This window comes from Pelmatolapia mariae, linkage group LG2 (assembly GCF_036321145.2).
Source record: "Pelmatolapia mariae isolate MD_Pm_ZW linkage group LG2, Pm_UMD_F_2, whole genome shotgun sequence".
Classification (NCBI taxonomy): Eukaryota; Metazoa; Chordata; class Actinopteri; order Cichliformes; family Cichlidae; genus Pelmatolapia; species Pelmatolapia mariae.
In genome coordinates, this window is record NC_086228.1 from 34,956,904 (window position 1) to 34,978,334 (window position 21,431).

The window sequence follows — 21,431 nt, forward strand, 5'->3', positions numbered from 1 at the left end:
CTTGTGATAGTGAGTGAATGTAAATGACAATACAGCTGAAGAGGCAGAGTGGTGTGTCTTTGCGGAAGAACACATTGGCATGCAGTGTGAAGCAGTTGGATCGGCATATGTGTCTCAAAATGCTGCAGAAACTGTTACTGAGTCATACATCTGATGTACACATGTCTAACATGCTCTTTGCGAATGAAACTGAAAGGCTGTTACGCCACGTTTTGCTTCAGTTGGTCATACTACTAATCTCATCTTATTTTTACATATTTTTCAGCTTTTTTAACCATAGTTTTTGTAATATGGCAGTCAAACCAGGTATTCAAACTGATCCATTGGGCTGGCAAACCATGTGCACTGGTGTAAACTCACTGCAGTTTGTATGCCACATACACCTCAGTTTGATCTGAAGTGGGCTGGAAGGTTATTGCCTAATAAACTCTTAGAAACACTAGCAAATTATTTACCTTTCCTTTAGGGTATTATTTAATAAACCATCCATAAAACTAATGATACATGATTCAGAGGGACTTTGGTGCATCCAGATGGTTATAAAATGGCAAAAAAAAAGCACAAAAAAAGAGAAAATTAGTAAGTTGCAAAAAACGGGCACTTTTCTGTTATTAAATGGGAAGTAAACATTAACCCCCCCCCCCCCCCCCCCCCCCACACACACACACACACACATACCTAATTTTGTCTATCTATAATTTTGTCTATCTTTTACTTACTTTAGTGTGATATACTGAGCCCAACTGACAAAATTAGTTAAAAGTCCCAAATGTATGCCCTCCTTCATGGAGTTTTCATGTTGTACAACGCAATCCAGTGGGCTGAAGTGGACCATTTATTGGACCATATGTTTGACATCCCTTCCCTGGTGCATATACAGCCTGTCCACAATTTATCCTTCAACGTTTGTAGCTGGAGCTTTGATGTGGTGCAAAGAAACCTAATCTTACCTCAGCCAAACCCTCTCTGCAGATATTATTCCCACTGTTACTGTCTATTCTGACATCAGTGGGTGAAGATAGTGAAATGCGCAGCTGGCCACAGGAACAGCAGATACTGTAAGCATGCCAACCAGTACATGCAAATATGAGATGACAGTGCTCTTAGTCAGCAAACCTGGCTTTTAGTTTTGAGCTTGTACACTTGTGTAGTTTGTCAGCCTGTCAGTCATTGGATTAGACAGTCAATTGCATCTTTTTTTGGTTACTTAGTCACTGTTACTTCACACAAGTTGTGTTGCTCTGTGCTCTGTGGGGACCATGAGTGAAGCTTAACCTTAATCCACAGAGGAGACTAAATCGCCATGAAAACACACTCTCTGTTGGTCAGTCTATTTGTCTGTCCAGCAGCTTACTATAAAGCAGGCTATATCTACGCAGTGGAGCCAACTAGATGCAGGCTGATTATGTGATAATGCAAACTGTGCTGAAGCATCCATGCCCTCAAAACAAACACACGCAGTGCAATACTCAAGAAAAAAGATCCAGTGTCTGGACATATATGAATGTGTTTGACAAATGTTCTATGGCTGAACATTTGCATGAATACATGTGATTCCATTGTGTATGCGTATTCCTCCTGGTGGCTCACAAGCCTAACAGATCAAGCAGAGCAGATAAAAGCCAGGCAGTTTGTTTCCATATCAGAGAAGCAGCTCTGCTGCATAGACTAACCTCTTTCATACACAGTGTTGAGCGCAGAAACGCACATACACATGAAAGACATGTGGGCCAGAAGCATGCATAAACAAAAACTGTGTTTAATGCTCGCACATTCTAGCTCACTCAGTGATGCAGATATGGGACTTCTTTATATCCGTCTTTCATATTCTTAATCTTTCTCTCTCTCTCTCACACACACACACAGACACACACACACATATGTTTGAGGATATCACATTGGGAATAAAACCCTTAGTGAGGTTCTATAGCACTGCTGAAACATCCTGCAGATTATCCTCTCCTGGCTCACACTCAGGCAGTGATATGGACACATGCAGTCCCACATACACAAAAATAGATGCGTACACAAAAGGTTTGCAAACAAATCTTTTTCACCCTCTCACCACAGACTCACGCGGTAACTGAATAGTTTCAGCACCAGCATATTTATCCCTGGCTATTTATAGCTCAACTCTATGTTTTATGACACATCCCACAACCCTACTGTAGAAGTGACTGTGTCTGCTGAATTATGTCTTTCTAACCATGGGTTTCTCTCTTCTGAGGCGTCTTGTCAGCACTTCCTGTATGTGCTAAGTGGAAGAGAAAGCAGACCATATGAAACATTTGTGCCTAGTTCTTGGCATGACTGCTCAAACTGTAGCTGATTTTACGGCAGATGGTAATCTTTAGCTGCTGTCAGATCAAGCTGCTGTGTTTAGTGTTTCACTAAACCCAATCCCACACCTGAACATAATTAGTCTCACCCAGCCAAAAGAGGTCACCATTGTCCATTGTTTGCAGCTGAGTAGGTGGTTTTTGGGTCCTGTGTGTTTCTCTGTGTGTGAATAAGAGCTTGTAAGATGGAAACAGTAAACTACACTAAAGGTTTTCGCCGTTTTTCATTTTGTTGTTATTACTGATCGAAGGATTTCTTGGTCATTTTGTATTATTTAGCCATGCTGTGTTTATAAAGGTATAAATGATTGACAAATTTAGGTTGTTCTATTCTCTCCTCAGTTTGTGGGTGCATCAGTTTTTCATCTAAATCATCAATCAGTCGTTGTCTTGTGTGGCTTGCAACTGTCAATGTTTAATTAGGCTTGCAGTCAACAGTAATAGTAACTCCTATTAAGAGCTCAAATACAATACAAATTCTTAGAGTAAGACGCAAACAGTGCAATTTACCTTTCTGTTTGCGCATGTGGGCTGTAAACAGACTATTTTAAGAAATTGTTTTGCAAGGCTTTTTATGTATTGAGTTCACTTGTGTTTGCGACTTAGCAGGTGGAGCTCAAAGTTCTTTTTGAGTCAAGCTTCACTGGCTGATTGACTAAAATGCATAAAATAAGAGCTTGTTTTAATCAGCTACATGTTTTTAAGGCAACATTTCGCTTCTAAAACCTCATCAGCGGCATCATATTTGTGCTCCAACAGGTTTATAAATTCTGCTGTCTATGTGGTTGTGTGTGAATGACAAAGGTTATCCATGAGTCATAGGAAGCCTCTCCAAAAAACACAGACTTGTGACTAGTGTTCAGATGTGTAAAAACAGTAGTCCGGCCACTGTTGTTGTCTGTATTCACCAGCCACTTTATTAGATGCACCTTGCTCTTACCATGTTGGCCCCGTTTTGTGTTCAGGGTACTTTGATTCTTCACTGCGTAGATTCAGCAAGGTGCTGGAAAACATTCCTTACAGGTTTTGGTCCATACTAGCATGACAGCATCACACAGTTTCAGCAGTATTACTAGTTATGCATCCATGATACTCCACGGCATCCCAGAGGTGCACTACTGGCTTGAGGTCGGGTGACTGTGCAGGTGTGAGTGAGCTCATTGTCCCCACACCATTACACCACCCGTTCTTAGCTGGCAGGTATTCTGTGGTCTTCTGCTGTTGTAGCCCATCTGCTTCAAGGCTCAATGAAATGTGTGTTCAGAGATGCTCTTCTGCATACCTTGATAGTAACAAGTAGTTATTTGAGTTACTTCCTATCAGCTCAGAGCAGGTGTGGCCATTCTCCTGAACTCAGGCATCAACAATGTATTTTCATCAAGGGAAAGCTGCTGCTCACTGCATAGTTTCTCTTTTTCTGACCAATCTCTGTAAACCCTAGAAATGGTTGTGTGGGAAAATCCCAGCAGATTATTAGTTTCTGAAACACATCAACAACCACGTTCATGTTCAGTGTGAACTGCAGTAGGTCGTCTTAACCACGTCTACATGTGTAAATGCATTTACTTTCTGTCCTGTGACTGATTGATTAGATATCACCTGTAGAACAGGTCTACTTAATAAAGTGTATAATATATATAGCTTTTTTAAAATTTCCACACCCTATCTCCTGATTTTTTACTTTTATCAATACAGATGCTTGTCATTTCTTTTTCTGTGCTTCTTTCCATCAGATCAGAAAGCGGCTTCTGATGTGTTCTAGCTAGCAAATGTACTAATATTACTCTGTGGTTTTGTGTGCTTTACATGATGGGTTATTTTTGTCTCATTTAAATTATATTTACATAGCAACCACCAGTCTCCTACCTCTTTTTAACCTCGGTTATATCTGTAGATATTTTTAGCTAAATACCTCATTGTTCATTACACATGGACATTACGCTTGGATTTTTCTCTATCCGGTGATAAACTCTTGCAAAGTAGAGCCAACCAGTCATATTTTGTCATATTAAGCTCAGGTGGCTTTACGTTTACCTTGGAGCATGCACAGAAATCCTCACATCTACTAACTGCTTGCGACTTAATGAACTTTAAGAAAACAGGACGTCCAGCTGGCGTTGCACTGATCTGCTGGCTCTCAGCCCTATAATGCAGAGGAAGTTGTGTTGGCTGGGACACACAGGGCCATTGTAAAGCCACCACTAGGAACAGCGCTATTCATCAGAAAAAAAAAGTCTGTCCAGTCGCTCGCTCCGCCCCCAACATCCTCCCTTCAATGGAGCTTTCAGACCAACCAAGAAACTTCAAGGAAAGCCCTCCAAACACACTCCGTGCATGTTCGCATTGTAGTGGAATAACACAGCAGCGTCACTGATCGTCTCTGAATACGCTGCGATTTTATAGAACTTGACTTGGCTGAAAGTTAGATCACCAAGCCGGGCCGATGCACAGTTCACCGAATACTGGACGATGAGGCGGTCGGACCGTAGCACGCCTTTAACCGCTAATTTCCGAGATCCGAGATGTGGAAAGAGGAATATGATGTTCACTTCGACTTTTTGCTGCAACTCCTGTAAGCTTGGCTTTATCTCTGTAAACTCTTTTAAAGCTCTGATCTCCAGATGGGTGGGTACATTAACAATTATGCTGCGTGGCAAAATGGAAATAGTGAGGTAGCTGTGGTGTAAGTTGACCCTGGCGAAAAATTCCCATGATACTAGAATAATATTCATAGAAAGGCATATTTATGGTAAAAAAGAAAAGAAAAAGACAAACCGTATTTTTAATCTAATGTGGCACGTGGCCGACGATGTGCTGGACTGGGTTAGCTATTACTTTTCATTTGAATTAAAAAAAAATCTGCTGGAATTATTATTATTATTGTTTTAATAATTCACCTATCGCTAGATAGATTATTTGATGTCGTGGGTACAGCAGAGTTCAGTTCAGCATTTCATTGAAGATATGACAGATCATAAGCTGCCAGAGCTCGAAGTTCAGGTTGATGAGTTTACAGTGGTAGGAAACGAAGAGACAAAAATAAAAATGCCACCCCTCTGATTAAGTGGAAAATGATTAAAAATAAGTCACTTGATCACTAGCTTACTGATCAAGAGATTAATGTCTTAATCAGTTATTGTTGGATTCAGTTCTAGTGATGTATTAAAATATGTATTAAATGGTTTGTAGCCAAAGACCTGATTGCTGTCACCTGCCTGCTTCTTATAAAATCAGTACGGCTGATTTGTTGTAGCAGCCACCAGTGTTATACCCCAAGGAAAAGAGCAAATACCAGTAATGTGTGTGATTCTGTTTGTTTATTAGTAAACAGTAAAGGCTGCTACTGTCATCAGTTCACTGAACTAATGGTAACGAGTGTTTTTATTTACAGAGGTGCCTTTGTTGTTTGTATTAGGTTCCTTTCTTACATTTGTTTTTAGTTTCATTTTCTGCCAAGACTCAATCTAAAAGTTGAAACAGTTGACCTCACTGACACGCTTGCACAACTACACACAGAGCTTTACTTCTGCCTCTACTGCTATACATCACTTTGGCCATAGATCAGTGTAGGCTATATGAAGGCAAAAGAAGAGCCTGTAAAATCACAGAATTTTACAATTTGGTTTACCCCATAATTGGTAATTACACTCATCCAAGATGTATTTAGGACCCTCCGCTTCCTCCCTCATGCACACACCCACACACACACCTTACACAGACACACCTTGTAGCTGTGGGCACGGGTAGTACACAGCTAAAGAGATTAGCGTGTGAGTCAGAGGCATGTCCTATCATGCTCTGAGTATGACACAGTCACACAGACACGAGTGCAGACTGAGTGGCGGTCACAGTGACTGAATAAGACTGGCCTGGGGATACAAAATTGTGCCTTCACATAGACTAATAGCTTTGCTGTGTGCCACTTGGCCCTCAGTAACTCTGAGTGTCTTTTTCACAAAAGACCTGCACTAGATAGCTGACACTTAATATTGTGTCCCTCTCACTAATATTTTGTGTTTGTGTGTGCCAGAGACCGTTGCACGGGAGGGAGACTCATTTTAGCAATTTAGCCCCACGACTGATATGAGTTTTGAATGATTTATAAGGACACTCTGAATGCAGTGAATTAATATGATCAGACAAGCGAAAGCACATTCACTGCTAACACCAGGCTGGATATTGTTTTAATGGTCTGGCACACTCATTTTATTAGGTGTATATCAACATGTTTGCCTGTTGTTATGAATTTTTTCCCTTCATCTAATTGTTTATGTCTCAAGTAACTAAGCCTTTGTGGGTTTCGGTTGAGAGTTGTGTATTGATGAGGAGCTGGCTATGCTCTGTTTTCTCCCTGCTGTGGGACATGTCCAGGGGTAGCTGCGCAGGAAGCATTTTAATCGCATCCCTAAACCAGATCTGATGGCCTCTTTTCCACTCCAAAGAGCAGTTAGTTTTACTCCTCCCGGAAACTCCCCACCCTGTCCCCAAGGCTGAGCCTTTGCACGCTGTCAATGGCCATTTTCTGCTGGCCCTATCTGCAATCTCGTTGTCATTCTTGGAAGTGATGCTTTGCTATGATAAGTTGGAGAAGTTTGCATGACCCATCTCTTGGTGGTTGAGAAGTTTATGTATCCTGTGACTCTGGGTACTCCGTTTATGGGGGTAATAGTCTGTTGCTACCAAGGCAAATTGGCCCCAGCAGATCAAGGGCCAGATGATGATTCTATGAGATTAATGAATAAGCCAAGACATGAAAGTGGATCCTTGCCTGGAGCAGGGAAATCAGAGCCCTTTGTGGTACTGAGCTGTATGGGTGTAGCACACAGTCAGCTAAACAGCGCGTGAAGTCAGGGGACTGAGTCTTAGCTATGGAAACTAGTCATTTGTGAATTCGCCTGTAGTTTTCGATTTTTGTCCACTTTCATTCTTCTTCCTGTAGCGTGGGACACTTGGCTTCCGCTGTATCCATAGTAACCAACTAATCCTTTACGACAGCAGTGCCTAATGTATTGAATTTACGAGGGTAATGAAATTGGGCTGATCACATTATGCAAAGACATCTGAATCATCTGTTGGGGCTGCTGGCGGTGCATCACGGATGCAGAGACCGGCAGGAAATGAAGAAATGCTGCTGAGACTGACGGAGGTGAATGCGTACCTCATTTGTCATCAGGGTGCTAGTAAACATGCGAGTGGTGTATCATTTCCATTTGCTTTTTTTTTTTTTTGTCATGGATGGACGTAAACGTTATGCTGTCTTTTAACCAATACTTTGCCTGTGGGGTCTGGATGGAGCAAGTGCCTTACAGACGTGTACATCACATGTGGAGAAATGTCAAGAATCTATCGACACACAGAAGTCACAGAAATGACTTGGAATCAAAAACAATCCTCACTGTTTATTAAGATGCCAGTAAAAAGGCTACACAGCTTCCCACTGATTGACTCTGGCGTGCATAACAGTGTGCAAAGTATGTAGTGCAGTGCGGCACAGTGGATACAACATCAGTCAAGCTGCCACAGTAAGTCGTAAATACATAAGCAGGGCACTAATTAATACTCTGCATTGATTATCTATGCTGTTTTTACAATAGTTTAACAGCCACAGAGCATGTGGGGCCTTTTGTTTGAATAAACAGACTATTAAACTCTCCTTCAGCCCCCAGTAGCCTTCGTCACAGCCTGCAGTAATGGCCTTATTTATTAAAGGTTACCAACTGTAGCATGAGACTCAGCCTAGCTGTCATGATGCTACTTAGAAGTCATGTAGTGTCTTCTGTGACTGAAAGCCTCAGAAACCTGGTGATGTCCTCAGGGTAAAACTCTGTAACGCCAAATCCTGTTTTACAAACTGGACAGTGCAGTGTTTGAAAGATGTCTGCGTTTGCCAGACAGGGAGGGTCTGATGAAAGATGCTTTTAAGTTTCATTATGCAAAATGTATAATTTAGTGTCTTTCTGAAGCATGACCCATACTAGTGATTAAAAAGTCAGAACATCAGCTCCTGCTGCTGTGTCAGTTTTTTAAAATCATTTTGTTGCAACATGATGGCTAAGCAAGTTAGCACTGTTTACCCAGAGCAAGAAGATCCTATGTCTCAACCTGTGCATGGGCCTTCTCTGTTCAGTCTGTCAGCTCTGGGTTCCCCTGCAATCAAAAACATGTTAGGTTAATCATAGGTTAATGTTTCTATGTTGGCCAGGAAGCTCTTGCCCAAGAGATTCTAAATCTGAAGAGCTCCATTTCCTGGTTATATAAAAGGTATATAAAGGTTAAAGGTTTTTACTTCCCCCAATTTAATGTACAGTGCTAAATCACTAGGCTAAAAGCTTTTATGCCCCTCCACCCCTGTCAAATGTATTCCATTTATATCGATCCTGGACAATACTTGTGGAACTTCTAATAAATTGAATGAAGTTGACTTTATTCATATAAACATCAAATTTGTGTTAGATCACTAGGATCAGAGCATGAATGATATTTATGCAGCTTTAGGCCTGTTGAGCATGCTTTCCCCTACAGTGGTTTTACATCCTTCTACTTAGGCTTTTACTGGCTGAAAGTATGATTTATTTATTTATTTAATTATTTTTTTTATATTTAAGCGTAAGCTTAAATGAGTAACTCACTCGGGTGAAATAGAAAAGAAGAGCTTAGTAATTGGTTCAGGCTGCTTATCAGACGGTATATTCCAGCAACGGTTAACACATTTCAGTTTGAAACATTACCATGTATTGTTACCATGGTGCATAGTGTTGGAAATCTGTCATCGATTCAGCCTGTGCAAGTTATTACTTTGCGCTGAAAACAGCACGTTCTGTCGTGTTCTCAACACTCACTTTATCTGTTCTTCACCTTTATTACTCCTGCAGGGGTGACTAAGTGCATTCTGTTTTTGGCATAAACTCCTTGTTTCATACTCTCACACAGACTCATTCACAGCTGGAATAGACATTTGACTGATAGACAAGGAGCTTGCAAAGGGCATTTAACTAGCGCATTTGGGTGTTTGGGGAAAGCTACCATCGAGGCCAGGGAAGGAGCATTACTTGGTCACTTCTGAGAAGCTTACTTTACTAACTTCCCAGCTGCATTTTCCCAAAATAGAAGGGTAGAATTAAAGGGTTTTCTTTATGTTATAGCCCTTTAATTCTAATTATCTTAGTGGTCCACGGTCTGAGATTAGTGGGGCTTTTTAGAGGAGATTGGGGCAGGTGAAATCTGCTTCAGCTGTATAATCAGCCATCATATCCACTGCATCAAAGTAGGACATTAAGTGACAGTGAAAGTGGGTCACCGCCATAACAAGTCATTTGAACCTCATTTGACTTGTTTTTCTGTGCATGTGAGCATATGTTTATGTAATTGAGTTTTATGCTTCACAGTTGAGCTTTTTCTGTTTAGCTGTGAGTGAGTGGGTGTCCATAATGGGCATGTGTTCCATTCATTACCCTGGGTACCTGCTTGTGTGTGCGACTGTGTGTTTGTTTTTACATGTGTGCGTGTTCTCCTCCTCAGCGATGCCAACCTCACAGACGTGCTGTCTGACTCAGAGGAGTGTGATTTGGGCAGTCTGGAACACGGGAGCACGGATACTCTGGCCAATGGCTGCCGAGCTGACTGTGAGGCTGCGAAGAGGCTGGCCAAGCGCCTCTATCACCTCGAGGGCTTCAAACGCTGCGATGTGGCCAGACACCTGGGCAAGAAGTGAGCACGCATACAGACAGTTAACACAAGCACACACACTCTGGTGTGATGGTCCAATACAGGGAGGTTTGTGGGCTTGCCACAAGTGTTCCATATCCATGAGACACAAAGATGATGGATGTAAAAACAAACAAACAAACAAACAAACAAAACAAAACAGAAAAAAGTTTCATTAAACACTCCTCAATGTGTATTCATATGTGTATCCATTATCTGTAAATATTTCCCAGTAGGCACACAAGAATAAGGGCGCAACAAGTCAGGTTTTTACTGTTTTGTAGGTAAATATAACTTTATTGTAATTTGAAATAAAATATAATGAAGTTCCGTTTAATCACAGGGGAGTTACACCCTTAGTCGTGGCTGTAACATAGTGTTATCAAACATTTATATAACATTCGTTGATGTGCTTTCTGTCTCCCTGCAGTAATGAGTTCAGCCAGATGGTGGCATCAGAGTACCTGAGCTTCTTTGATTTCTCTGGCTTGTCGCTGGATCGCGCCCTGAGGTAATGCCCACTCAGCACTGGCAGGTGATGAATGTGTGATGGTAGAGCTATTAGTGCATGCACCTAGGCTGTGTGTGTTCTTCACATTCCCTCTTCACAACACATTAGCTTTGTGTTAATCAAGCTGTCGTGCTCAGTACAGTTAGCTGGTGTAGCTGACAGCTGCAGAGTACATCACGGTCTTGTATCTGACATGTTGCTGTCTCAGACTGCTGCCTTCAGTGCAGGACTTTCAGTTGAGTGAACAATGCTGATGAAAAGTGACATCCTGCATTCATTTTGGTACTGTTGGGATCTTTACATATTCTGGATCTTCAAAGTACATTCAGCCAAAGTGATGAATTATGAAAAAATTTTTTTAGACGCCTCATCTATATCTAAATCTGAAAGAAAGATGTCAGCAACCAAGATGGCTTCCCTAGAATAATAACTTTAAAATTTAGCACAGTTAACAAAAACAGAAAATGCTCAGATCTGTGATAATAATATGCTTTTGTTGTTTAACAAAAGTGTCAGTTGACAAATCAGTCAATGATTTTGACACTCTGATCCCCTCTGATTTATTTACAGTTTAGATGTGGAACCGGTACCATACTGCACTATGCCACCATGACCTGAGTTTTAAAAAGCAGGACTTACTGTTGCAGTTTTGGGGTTTTTTTTGAGAAAAATGTTTCATAAGGTTGTTCATGTGTGGCAGGAACTTCTTAAAGGCCTTTCCACTGATGGGCGAAACCCAGGAGAGAGAGCGGGTCCTTGTCCATTTCTCCAGACGCTATTGCCACTGTAACCCCCAGACACCCACCTCTGAAGGTCAGAGCTGTGAAGGTGATGATAAAGATAATCAAGGGTAACAATATTATAATCAGAAAGTGAAAAAAGACAAAAAAATGGCTGTTGTTGGTGTCCATGTAGAAAACAGCTGACGTCCATGGCCCATAGTTTTGCATTGCAGTGATGAAGCTGGTGCATTTCAATTTTTAAAATGTAACTATTGCAAATCGCTTTATAGCACCAGCTGATATTATTTGAGTGTGTAGATATATTTTGTGCAGCACTGCAGACGTGTGCTGATAAATTGTATGTACATTGATTTTGTACACTATTGTTTTTATATGAGTGTGTGTGTGTGTGTGTGTGTGTGTGTGCTTAGAAAGAAGTAGTGTGACATTTAGCAGACCTCAGCCATGTGTACTGTCCCTTTACAGATGGAGCCCACACATTGACCTGCGCCCTCATGCTGCTCAACACAGATCTGCATGGACATGTATGTATTGTATTTCTCTGACATTCTGATTCCCAGAATTAACAAACTTTCATTTGTCTAAATCACTCTTCATGTGACTTCATATTGCTATAGAAAAGCCCACTTGTGAGGTCTGCTATCTACCTGTTGTTTTTGCAAGCTTAGCTTTAACAAAATGTTGGTTAGTTGTTCAGTCCCTTCAGAACAAGGAACGCTAACTAAAGTGTTACTGGTTTGTTGCTGCTGCCCTAGAACACTGACTACAGTGACCCTGACACTAATGGATCAAAGTTAGATAAACTAGCTGACGTTCACTAAATAGCTTTCACATTTGCTTTGACAGTGAAAGATTTCTTGTCCTTCACCTCCCAAAGGCAGTATTATCAACCCATCCAGATCAAAGATATATGTAATTATCAGTGATAGGTGATTTTCAGCAAGATACAAACATAGCCAAAGTGGACCTCTGGCAGGGACTTTTTTTTAAATGAATCTGGAGTCCCCAAAACGTGCAGGTTGTTGACATTCAGGTCTTACCTCACAGGACTGAAAACTGAATTGGACAACAGAGTGTAAATACAGGCCTTTGGCAGCAATGCCATGTCTTTATCTATGTCCTCTTTTAGGTATAGTTCTTCTTCTTTCCCTTCTCTGTCTGTGCTTTTCTCCCAGCTTCTCTCTCCCCTCCCCGGCCTAGTTTCTGACCTGTTTCTGTCTCTCCTCTCCTCCTGTAGTCTCGTCTGTTCCCTTCTAAAAACAGGGGCACTGTGGTCTGCATAACATGATCCATCATAGGCCTTTTGCTTTGCTTTTCTTCACCCTCCTGCTAATAGTAGTTTTACTTAATAGGCCTTCTCTAATTAAAATCCTCTCTTTTCTCAATCTCTTTCCCTCCTTTTCAAATCCATGCTCTGCTAACCATATCTGGTCCCCTGGTCTCTCTCTGCCCCTGCAGGTGGTAAGTATACGTACAGTACTAACACTCATCTCGTTCACAAATGCTCCTCCTTTTGTCAGCCGACAATAGAATTGAGGTCATATTTTTAAAATGTAGGTATTTAAATACTTTCGTTCAGTGAGACAAAAGTATTTAAATACCTAAGTTTGGTTGGTATTTATGCTGCTTAAATGAAAACTGATCATTCAGTGAAGTTGTAAGAGGATTGTCTTCTTGTGACCATTAGTGGATCATACCAGTAAAGAGAGAATAAAACATTTTCCACTGCCTGTCAGATCACATCCTGAATAATTTCTGTTTTCGCTGAAAAAGGGAACTGGGCTGTCTTGTCTGCCATGTAGCCTCCCTGGAGGAATGTGTGAATCAAACTTCAGATCAGTTTTATTTCCACTTCTGTGTCTATTCAGGTTAGAAACACCTCCCTTCTAATCATAATGAGGCATCATGATTAGAGGTCAAAACGCTGGTAAAAGGTGTACTTGATATGTTCTAATATAGGCACTACCACTGGGGTAGTACCTCAGCTGTATAACACTCCCACCCAGTGGACAGAATCTAATCTGCATCGACATTGGAGTGAATAAAACTGGGTGTAAAGCACCAGTTGCTTTAAAATAATAATAATAATGATAATACATTTTTAAAAAATCTTTTCATACACAAAAAATCATCAAATTGTTGTTTGTTCATTTCTCTCTGTCTCTTGGTGTGTTCTCCTCTCCTCAGAACATTGGGAAGAAGATGTCCTGTCAGCAGTTTATCAGTAATCTAGAAGGTCTCAACAACGGCAAAGACTTTCCCAAAGATTTATTAAAGGTACAGATCTCGTCCTGAAGTAGCACAGCAACAGGAGACTGAGTCAGCTTGATTGTTATTTATTCATTTATTTTCAGCCACAGACTAAAGTTTGTGTTTTCATTCCAACCCTGTAGTCTATTTTTTTTTTTTTTAAGAAAATGTTCACAAGTTCCCTCTTTTGTTGCCTGCACAGGTTTTGTATAACTCGATCAAGAACGAGAAGCTTGAGTGGGCAGTGTGAGTATGCGTTCTGTGCCCATCAAAAGGATAAGTACTTGTAGTATGCAAGTTTTTTGAAGTAAGTGCACTTGAATACATCTCAATGGGTGTGTGTGTGTGTGTGTGTGTGTGTGTGTGTGTGTGCGCGTGTGTGCAGTGAGGAGGAGGAGCTGAGGAAGAGTCTGTCAGAACTGGTGGAGGAGCAATGTGAGGGCGGGAGTAAACGTGTTGCTAGGGTAACGGACGGCAGTAACCCTTTCATCGCCATTCCCATTCTCCTAAATGCCGTCACGTACAAGCATGGCGTGCTGACCCGGAAGAGCCACGCCGACATGGACGGCAAACGCAGTGAGTACACACATTTTTGACTCAAGTTAGCAAATCCTATATGATTTAAAAAATAGTAATAAAGGAAGAGCTTTCTTTGTGTTTTTTCTCCTAGCTCCAAGGGGTCGCCGAGGATGGAAGAAGTTCTATGCCGTTCTGAAAGGGATGATCTTATATCTCCAGAAGGTACCGCATCTCATCCTCTGCTCTGTTACCATAGAAACACATCCACCACTGCAGTGACAGCAGTGGTGGATGCTGTGAGCTTCTGTGTGTGTGTGTGTGTGTGTGTGTGTGTGTGTGTGTGTGTGTGTGTGTGTGTGTGTGTGTGTGTGTGTGCGCCAGAAAGGGAGGGAGATAGAAAAGGCATTAACAGAGGAAATGAGGCTGGTCTGTGTAAGTGTGTGTTTGTCTCCCCCTGCTGGCAGGAAGACTTTACTAACAGCACATAAGGTTAAATGAATTAGCTTCTATTTCTTGTCATCAGGGTAATATTTTTAATTTCAGGTGATAGTATGAAGGTGATGTTACTCTGGTGTCAACCTGAATGTAGTGATCTGGACACCATCGATACGTGCAACAGTTTGCAGGTAAAAGATGTTCCTTTTATTCTTGTTACTTACCCAGGATGAGTACAAGCCAGATACCGACATTTCAGAGGTGGACCTGAAGAACGCAGTGCGGATCCACCACGCTTTAGCTACTCGTGCCACCGACTACAGCAAGAGAGCCTACGTACTGAAGCTCAAAACCTCAGACTGGAGAGTCTTTCTGCTGCAGGCACCGTAAGTTATCTGTCTTTAAACAGAGTAAAATTTTAGATTTTGAAACTTTACAACTTTTTTTTTGCAAGTTTTAATTTTGCATTATTTTTGATGAAACCATGTTACTTCGGCTTGAGAATGAATGTTTTAAGAGGATACGCAGTTGTAGAGGAGAAGGGTGTGTGGTGCATAATGATCTATGAATAATCTGTACATAGCCCTGCTCTTAAGAAGAATTTGTATGGTGGTTTAAGGTGCTAAAAAAGGAGTACCTACTAATAATCCGATAATGGAAAGCACTTTCTCTCATTTGATATTCAGCATGCCTCAAAACACTGATTACACTATTATTGTGTCGGGTGACTTCAGAACTGTTTCTGTGTTGGATTTGTCATTTAGATTTGAAATCTTAAAAGCTTTCAATTGAAAATGTAGGTGTGTAGTATAACTAGTTGGATGTTTGATATGATTTTAATTGCTCGGTTGCTGTCATCATTTTCCTGCTAAAATGAAACATACTACCATTAAAACTTGAATGAATTGGTTCTCTGTCTTTGTTTCTGTCTCTCTCCAGGAGTGAGGAGGAGATGATGTCTTGGATCTTCCGGATTAACCTGGTGGCGGCGCTGTTTTCTGCCCCAGCCTTCCCTGCTGCTATCGGCTCCATGAAGAAATTCTGTCGGCCCATCCTGCCATCCTCATCCACCCGACTGAACCAGGTTCGCACTCAAGCACATGCACAGATGGTGGCACGCATTAGAAACACAAGCTTCCTTCTCTTGCATCCCACAAGAAACATTATACACCAATGTCAGCATTCAGCATCTAGTACTAATTGCATATAGCACACAGTCTATTTCAGCAGCATGCACATTTTACATATGCTATTTGTATCTGCTTACATCTGATTGGCTGTTTTGGGGTTCTCTGGCATCTGTTTGCGCTGTGATTGGTGCAGGAGGACCAGCTGCTGAGTCACGAGAGCAAGCTGAAGCAGATGAGCCTGGAGCTGGAAGAACACCGGAAAAATCTGCCCTCAGCTGACCCAAAAAGCCGAGAGTGGGAGGAGTACCGGCTCAAAGAGCACTACCTCGCATACGAGGTAAATTCTTTGTGTTGCTTTTGTTAATTTCTCTGTTTTTAATTTTCTTTTTTAAGCTGATAAACAGCTAATAGACCACGAACAGAGGAACGTGTCTGCTGTATTATTTTTAGAGTCAAGGGTCACTTTATTTACCCTTGGTATTAAAAGCTGGGGTAGACAACCTGTTTTTTAGCAAATTGTGTTATTGGTCTCTTCTGTTTGACTCTTGATTAATTGTCCTTTGGTCTTTTTGTCTTCAAAAACACATCTCTCCCTCCTCCACGCCCCTCTCTGAGCAGAAGACTCGGTATGAGACATACATCAGCCTCCTGCAGGCTAAAATACGCACAGAGACGGATGACCTTGAGAAGATTGAGGCCAGCGTGATGGGCGGCCTGATCATGGAGGGCGGTCTGGCCGGCCGAGAGTGCCACCTCCGCAAGACGCAGTCCTCGCCGTCCATCAGTCAGGCGCACGGCGGCCTGAACGGGAGGGCAGCTGGATGCGCCATCCCAGGAAAGAGGAGCTGAGGAAAGAAGACCAAATGCCACAGCCCTCAAAGCAGCATTTCTTCAAGCCAAACTAGTTAAATCCTACAAGTCCTTCTCAGATTTGCTGTTAGCATTTTATTTATTGTGCTCCATTCTTTAGTAAGCCATCACTATCCTTCCCAGAATTTATCAACCGTGATGATAAGTTCCTGTAATGAGCAATAGATAAGAAGAGCGTGCCCTTGATACCCCACCACAAGCGACCCTGCCAAACCTCAGTTCTTTTAACTTTTGTTATTGCACATTACAGCGATCATAACTGTGATCACTATTTATAGCAGCATCGTCAGTATTAATTTTTGAACTCAGAGTGAAGAGTTGTCTTTAGTTGAAATGTGTTTTTTAGTTGTGAGCCGCAGTAGTTTATAACCTGTCGATATAAGACTGCACAGACACAGACTGGTTTCCTTTGCCTTGCTCCACAGCCTGGGAGTCAAGCAGTGATTGAGATGGACATAGTACAGATGGTACTACTGTAGCATTTTGGCTTTACTTCAACTCGCGTTTACACACTCGGCCACTCACAAGCCTGTGTGCTTTATGGACCTACAATATTGTTGGAGGATGGTGTCTGAAGATGCAACATATCTGTCCCGGAGATATAGGAACTCGGAGAAGAACTCAGAAGGATCAGATTCCTGTATAGCATATTTATTTATTTATTTAACCTTTATTCACCCCAGCAAGGGTTCCCCTCTCAACATTCACACATTTACATACATTCACATGTGAGCAGGAGCTGCCAAGAGGAACCATAGTTTAAACTGTTCACTGAGCTGCTCCACCGGAGGAACTGGAGGTTGAGTGCCTTACTCAAGGGCACCTCGGCACTAGCTGTTGAGGGATTTAAAGAATACTGTTACTTGTCAGAGATCAAACATGTGTTCCTGTGATTTTTGAGCTGCCGCTTCCCCCTTCTAATACTAACCTGTGTTTAACTGTATGTTTCTGGAGAGGGTAAAAGCACTGTGCCATGTACTGTGTTATCCACTTACTGCTCTTTCTGTACCATGACTGAGTAAACTGAGCTGCCAGAACTCATATGTAACAATATATGGTTGGGCGTGAGGTTTCTGAAGACTGAAGGGCTGAACAGGAAAGTGTGGGTGGGCTGGTGTGTGCACATGCATATGTGTGTACGCGTGTGTGTGTGCATTGGCGTGCTTTTGAAAGTGGCTCCAGTTAAGAATTTGAACTTGTAGGCGACAGGAAGAAGTAAATATAGCAGGGTCATGTTATTTGTATAAAGATTTTGTTGAGCACGTTGAGAGAAAACAAGCCGACGGCCTTCTGCTGAATAGCACTGCCAGCACAGTCAGGCCTGGATCTCTCAAAAGCATCTTCAGGACAACGCCACGTGATAAAACGTGTTTATAACTCTTACAAAGTCTGACTGATCTCTGCTCTGATTTATAACATGCTACATGGACCTATCACAGCATCGTTTGCCACGTTATAATTTTGGGAATTTGACTTTCTGTTGCCAAGCTTCTTATTAGATGAAGATGTTTTTGGGAAAGCAGGCCCTGACCGATTTGAGGTGGAGGCTGGCTGACAGCAGAGCATAGCAGCAGGACTGCTCTAGCGTAGTGGGCTAAAGTCAGGTAGGCTGACAGCATGCTGGATAGGAGAGGGGAACGGCAGCAAAACAACTCCACCAGCAAAGTAGCCATCAAAACACCCTCCGCATGGGTGAGAAGGAGCTGATGGAGGAGAGACTTGTTTTCTTAGAAGAGACTGGTTTGGTTTACTTAGTACGACCGTCTCTGCCAGCCAAGAACAGGCAAAATGGACATCCAGCACACATTACTCCAAACTGAGGAAAACAACATAATGAGGCCGATTCTTCTGGAAGGAGGACTTGTGTAAGGTTGTGGGAAAAGGACATATGGTGGTATCGCTCTCTGTGAGCACCTCAATTGATCCTATATCCCCCAAACACACACACATACACACGTTCTCTTTCTGTGTAATTTGTTATGTAATGACACAACTGTAGATCAGTGAGTTCAGCGCCCCCCTCACACAAACACAGTGTGACTCAGATGCATGTAGACATAACCAGGGTTGCAGATATTGATGGTAGGAACAATTATATCTTTGGCTCCGGACACATTGCTTCTGTTGCTACGTACATTGTATTAATAGTGACTGATGGGATCTGAGATCCTTTTGGGACTTTGCTGGAAACCTGGAATCACAGCTGGAATCCTGGAACCTGATTCTTGTACAGACCAAAATGCTGAAACAGGAGCGGAGCTTTCAGAGAGGAAGTACTTTTTCTAAAGCTGTATTGTTAGGATAAATACCTGCTTTCTTACAGGGAGACTTCCCCTTATAGTCACTTTGGCTGTTGTGCTAACCATTGTTTCCCAATGTTCTAGGTTAGGCCTGTGCTGTAATATAGGATTGTGGAAAAAAAATAGTTGATTGTTATGTTTTATTTAAGTAAAAAAAAACAACAACACAACTTCGGCACTTTGATGTCAGGATTGGATTTTTCTTTTTGTTTGTTTTGTTTGTATATCTGAACTTTTCTGACAGGATGCTCATACTATGTAAAGGACATATTTACTGAATATTTAGTCTGTGCTTCATAAAGTAAGCTTTTATACAGATTGATTGTGGTTGTAATTTATAAAACTGTCAAGACTAAAACAATGAAAAGCTAAAAAAAAAAAAAAAAGCCGTACCAGTTTTTTAATTTGTGTGCTGCTGACATCTTTGACATTCTGCAGACATGACTATTACTGTGTAATGCTTTTAAACGTCTCCTGTTTACAAATACGCCCACTTTCCTCCACAGGTCAGTGCACTTGTTTGAAAGTTGCTGCTAAAATGTGTTGCCTTGCAGTTAAACTGTCAGTTGTTAAGTTGCACATTTACCCATTGTGGAGCACATTTATCGTAAACCCTCATTGGCCACTTTATTAGGTTCGACCCTCCCTTTTATTTTCCTTCAAAACACAAAGGTGCTGGAGACACTCCTCAAAGATTTTGGCACCTAATAAAGTTGCTTCAGATTTTTTAGCTATTTATCCATGACGTGAATCTCCTACATCCCATCTCAATACAGTAAACTCATTCAGAGTTCAAGAAACCTCTTTGAGATGATTTGAGCTTTGTGACATGAAGCTTTATCAGAAGATCGGTGCACTGTGGTCATAAAGGGAAGGACATGGTCACTAGCAATACTCAAGTAGGCTGTGGTGTTTAAAGCATGCTCAGTTGGTACTAAGGAGTATGATGATGAAATATTTGCAACACCAAGGGAGAATCGGTCCATCCTTTAATGTTGGTTATGCCAAATTCTAATCCTACCATCCAAATATTCAAGGAGAAATCAACACTCCTCAGGCCAGGCAAACTTTTTCCAATCTCCTGTTGTCCTGAGTTTTCTTTCCATTGTAACTTCAGTTTCATGTTTTTAGTTGACAAGAGTCACATGCTGTGGTCTTCTGCTGCTGCAGCCCGTCTGTAAACACTATAGATGGATTTGGAGCAGATCAGCAGTTTTTCTAAAATACTAGGACCAACCTGTTTGGTACCAACAACTATGCCATGTTCTAAAGCTCTGTTTGAATTTCAGCAGGCTATCATAATCATGCCTGCATCCCTAATTGCATTATGTTGCTGCCATGTACACAAGAGGTTGAACATGTGTACCTAATGAAGTGGCCAGTGAATGTATATGTTTATGTTATATACACATATTCAAAAACTAAGTTTCTGTAAAAGTTTAGCTATAGGTTGCTTAATGACAGAGACCGCAGACACACCTGGCATGTGTCTGCGGTCATGGCGATGTGTTTGTGGAACAAACAACCTATTTTGTGTGTGACGTGTTTAGTACACAACCATAAAGCCTCACAGCTGACTGTAGGTAAAAGAGCTAAGCGTGACTTTTTTTAAAAAAAAAGTTTAGTTGAAAGAACATGATAAATATTTAATTACACATTTAGCACAGCATAACTATGTCACTATAATAATTTAATATGCTTAGTTTAAGACTATAAGGAACGAATATCCTGTAGCTGCTCACATATTAGTCACAATAACATTATGGGTTTTTAAAAAAATGTCCACTCGACTATTTCCCCTTAGTTGTCATTTGCCCCAGATATATGATAAAGGTGATTCAGTAACAGGGATAATTTGATACCTAACGATATAAAGAATTAGCCGATGTGAAAAAATAAACAGGTATGGTAGACCGTGTGCTGTGCCACGCGCTGCCTGTTACAGAGAGTGTTGCATTATTAATTGTAGCTGTGATGTTGCTGAATTTCCGGGTAGCTGTGTCTGCTTAAGGCTGGGATTATACCCGCACGCAGGCACGAACATAGACTCTGTGGGTGAGTAGTCCTGCACGTTTTACTGTTGCCAAGTCCGCTTGAAGGACGCATGCGTAGCGGGTGCATCGTTGCGTGCCATCTGCCTGGCTAGCGGTCACACGGACGTCCGCGATGGGGAAACTGTAACACTGTCCTACAGTGTTTCAAACCGAAATGTGTCCGCTGAACCATTTCTGTCATACACGCGTTTGGAAATGCACATGGTTGTGAGTATTGAGACCTCCAGATCATTAAAGGTTTTTTTTAAAAAACAAACAAGAAGTTGTGACATAAAAAAGACAACAAATTTGGCGCCATTGAAAGTCACGCTAAAGCACAAAAAAGACCTGCTAGAATTTATGAATAAATGAACTGCAAATATGAGCTTTATTATATAACTTTAAAGTAACAATGTTTTAAGGTTGATAAACACAGAGGTAAGGAGCGAGTGAGGAGTCAGTCAGTTTACCTGTCAATCCCAGTGATTTGGCCAGTCAGGGGTGGGGTTAGACATTTGAACCTATCACAGCCAAAGAATCACAGGAGTCACTAACACAGCTAGCGATGTTTGATTTTACTGCCCCACAAAAATAAAA

At 41.5% G+C, this 21,431-nt stretch overlaps 1 protein-coding gene across 3 annotated transcripts in view; it reads left to right on the plus strand.

The window, feature by feature from the left end:
• The window catches only part of psd2 (pleckstrin and Sec7 domain containing 2), a 36,454-nt gene extending 16,053 nt beyond the window's left edge, over positions 1–20,401 (plus strand). Inside the window, exons 4-15 of one of the 3 annotated variants that reach the window (XM_063499541.1) lie at positions 9,858–10,046; positions 10,474–10,554; positions 11,255–11,367; positions 11,763–11,821; positions 13,485–13,574; positions 13,750–13,793; positions 13,933–14,123; positions 14,218–14,288; positions 14,730–14,887; positions 15,441–15,585; positions 15,825–15,968; positions 16,250–20,401. In XM_063499541.1, coding sequence (XP_063355611.1) covers positions 9,858–10,046; positions 10,474–10,554; positions 11,255–11,367; positions 11,763–11,821; positions 13,485–13,574; positions 13,750–13,793; positions 13,933–14,123; positions 14,218–14,288; positions 14,730–14,887; positions 15,441–15,585; positions 15,825–15,968; positions 16,250–16,480 — 1,516 coding nt within the window. In that variant the 3' untranslated portion in view covers positions 16,481–20,401. Of the gene's footprint in view, positions 1–9,857; positions 10,047–10,473; positions 10,555–11,254; positions 11,383–11,762; positions 11,824–13,483; positions 13,575–13,749; positions 13,794–13,932; positions 14,124–14,217; positions 14,289–14,729; positions 14,888–15,440; positions 15,586–15,824; positions 15,969–16,249 lie in introns of all 3 variants that reach the window. The other 2 variants (XM_063499547.1, XM_063499556.1) reach the window with 2 other exon arrangements.
• The last annotated feature ends 1,030 nt before the right edge of the window (positions 20,402–21,431 follow it).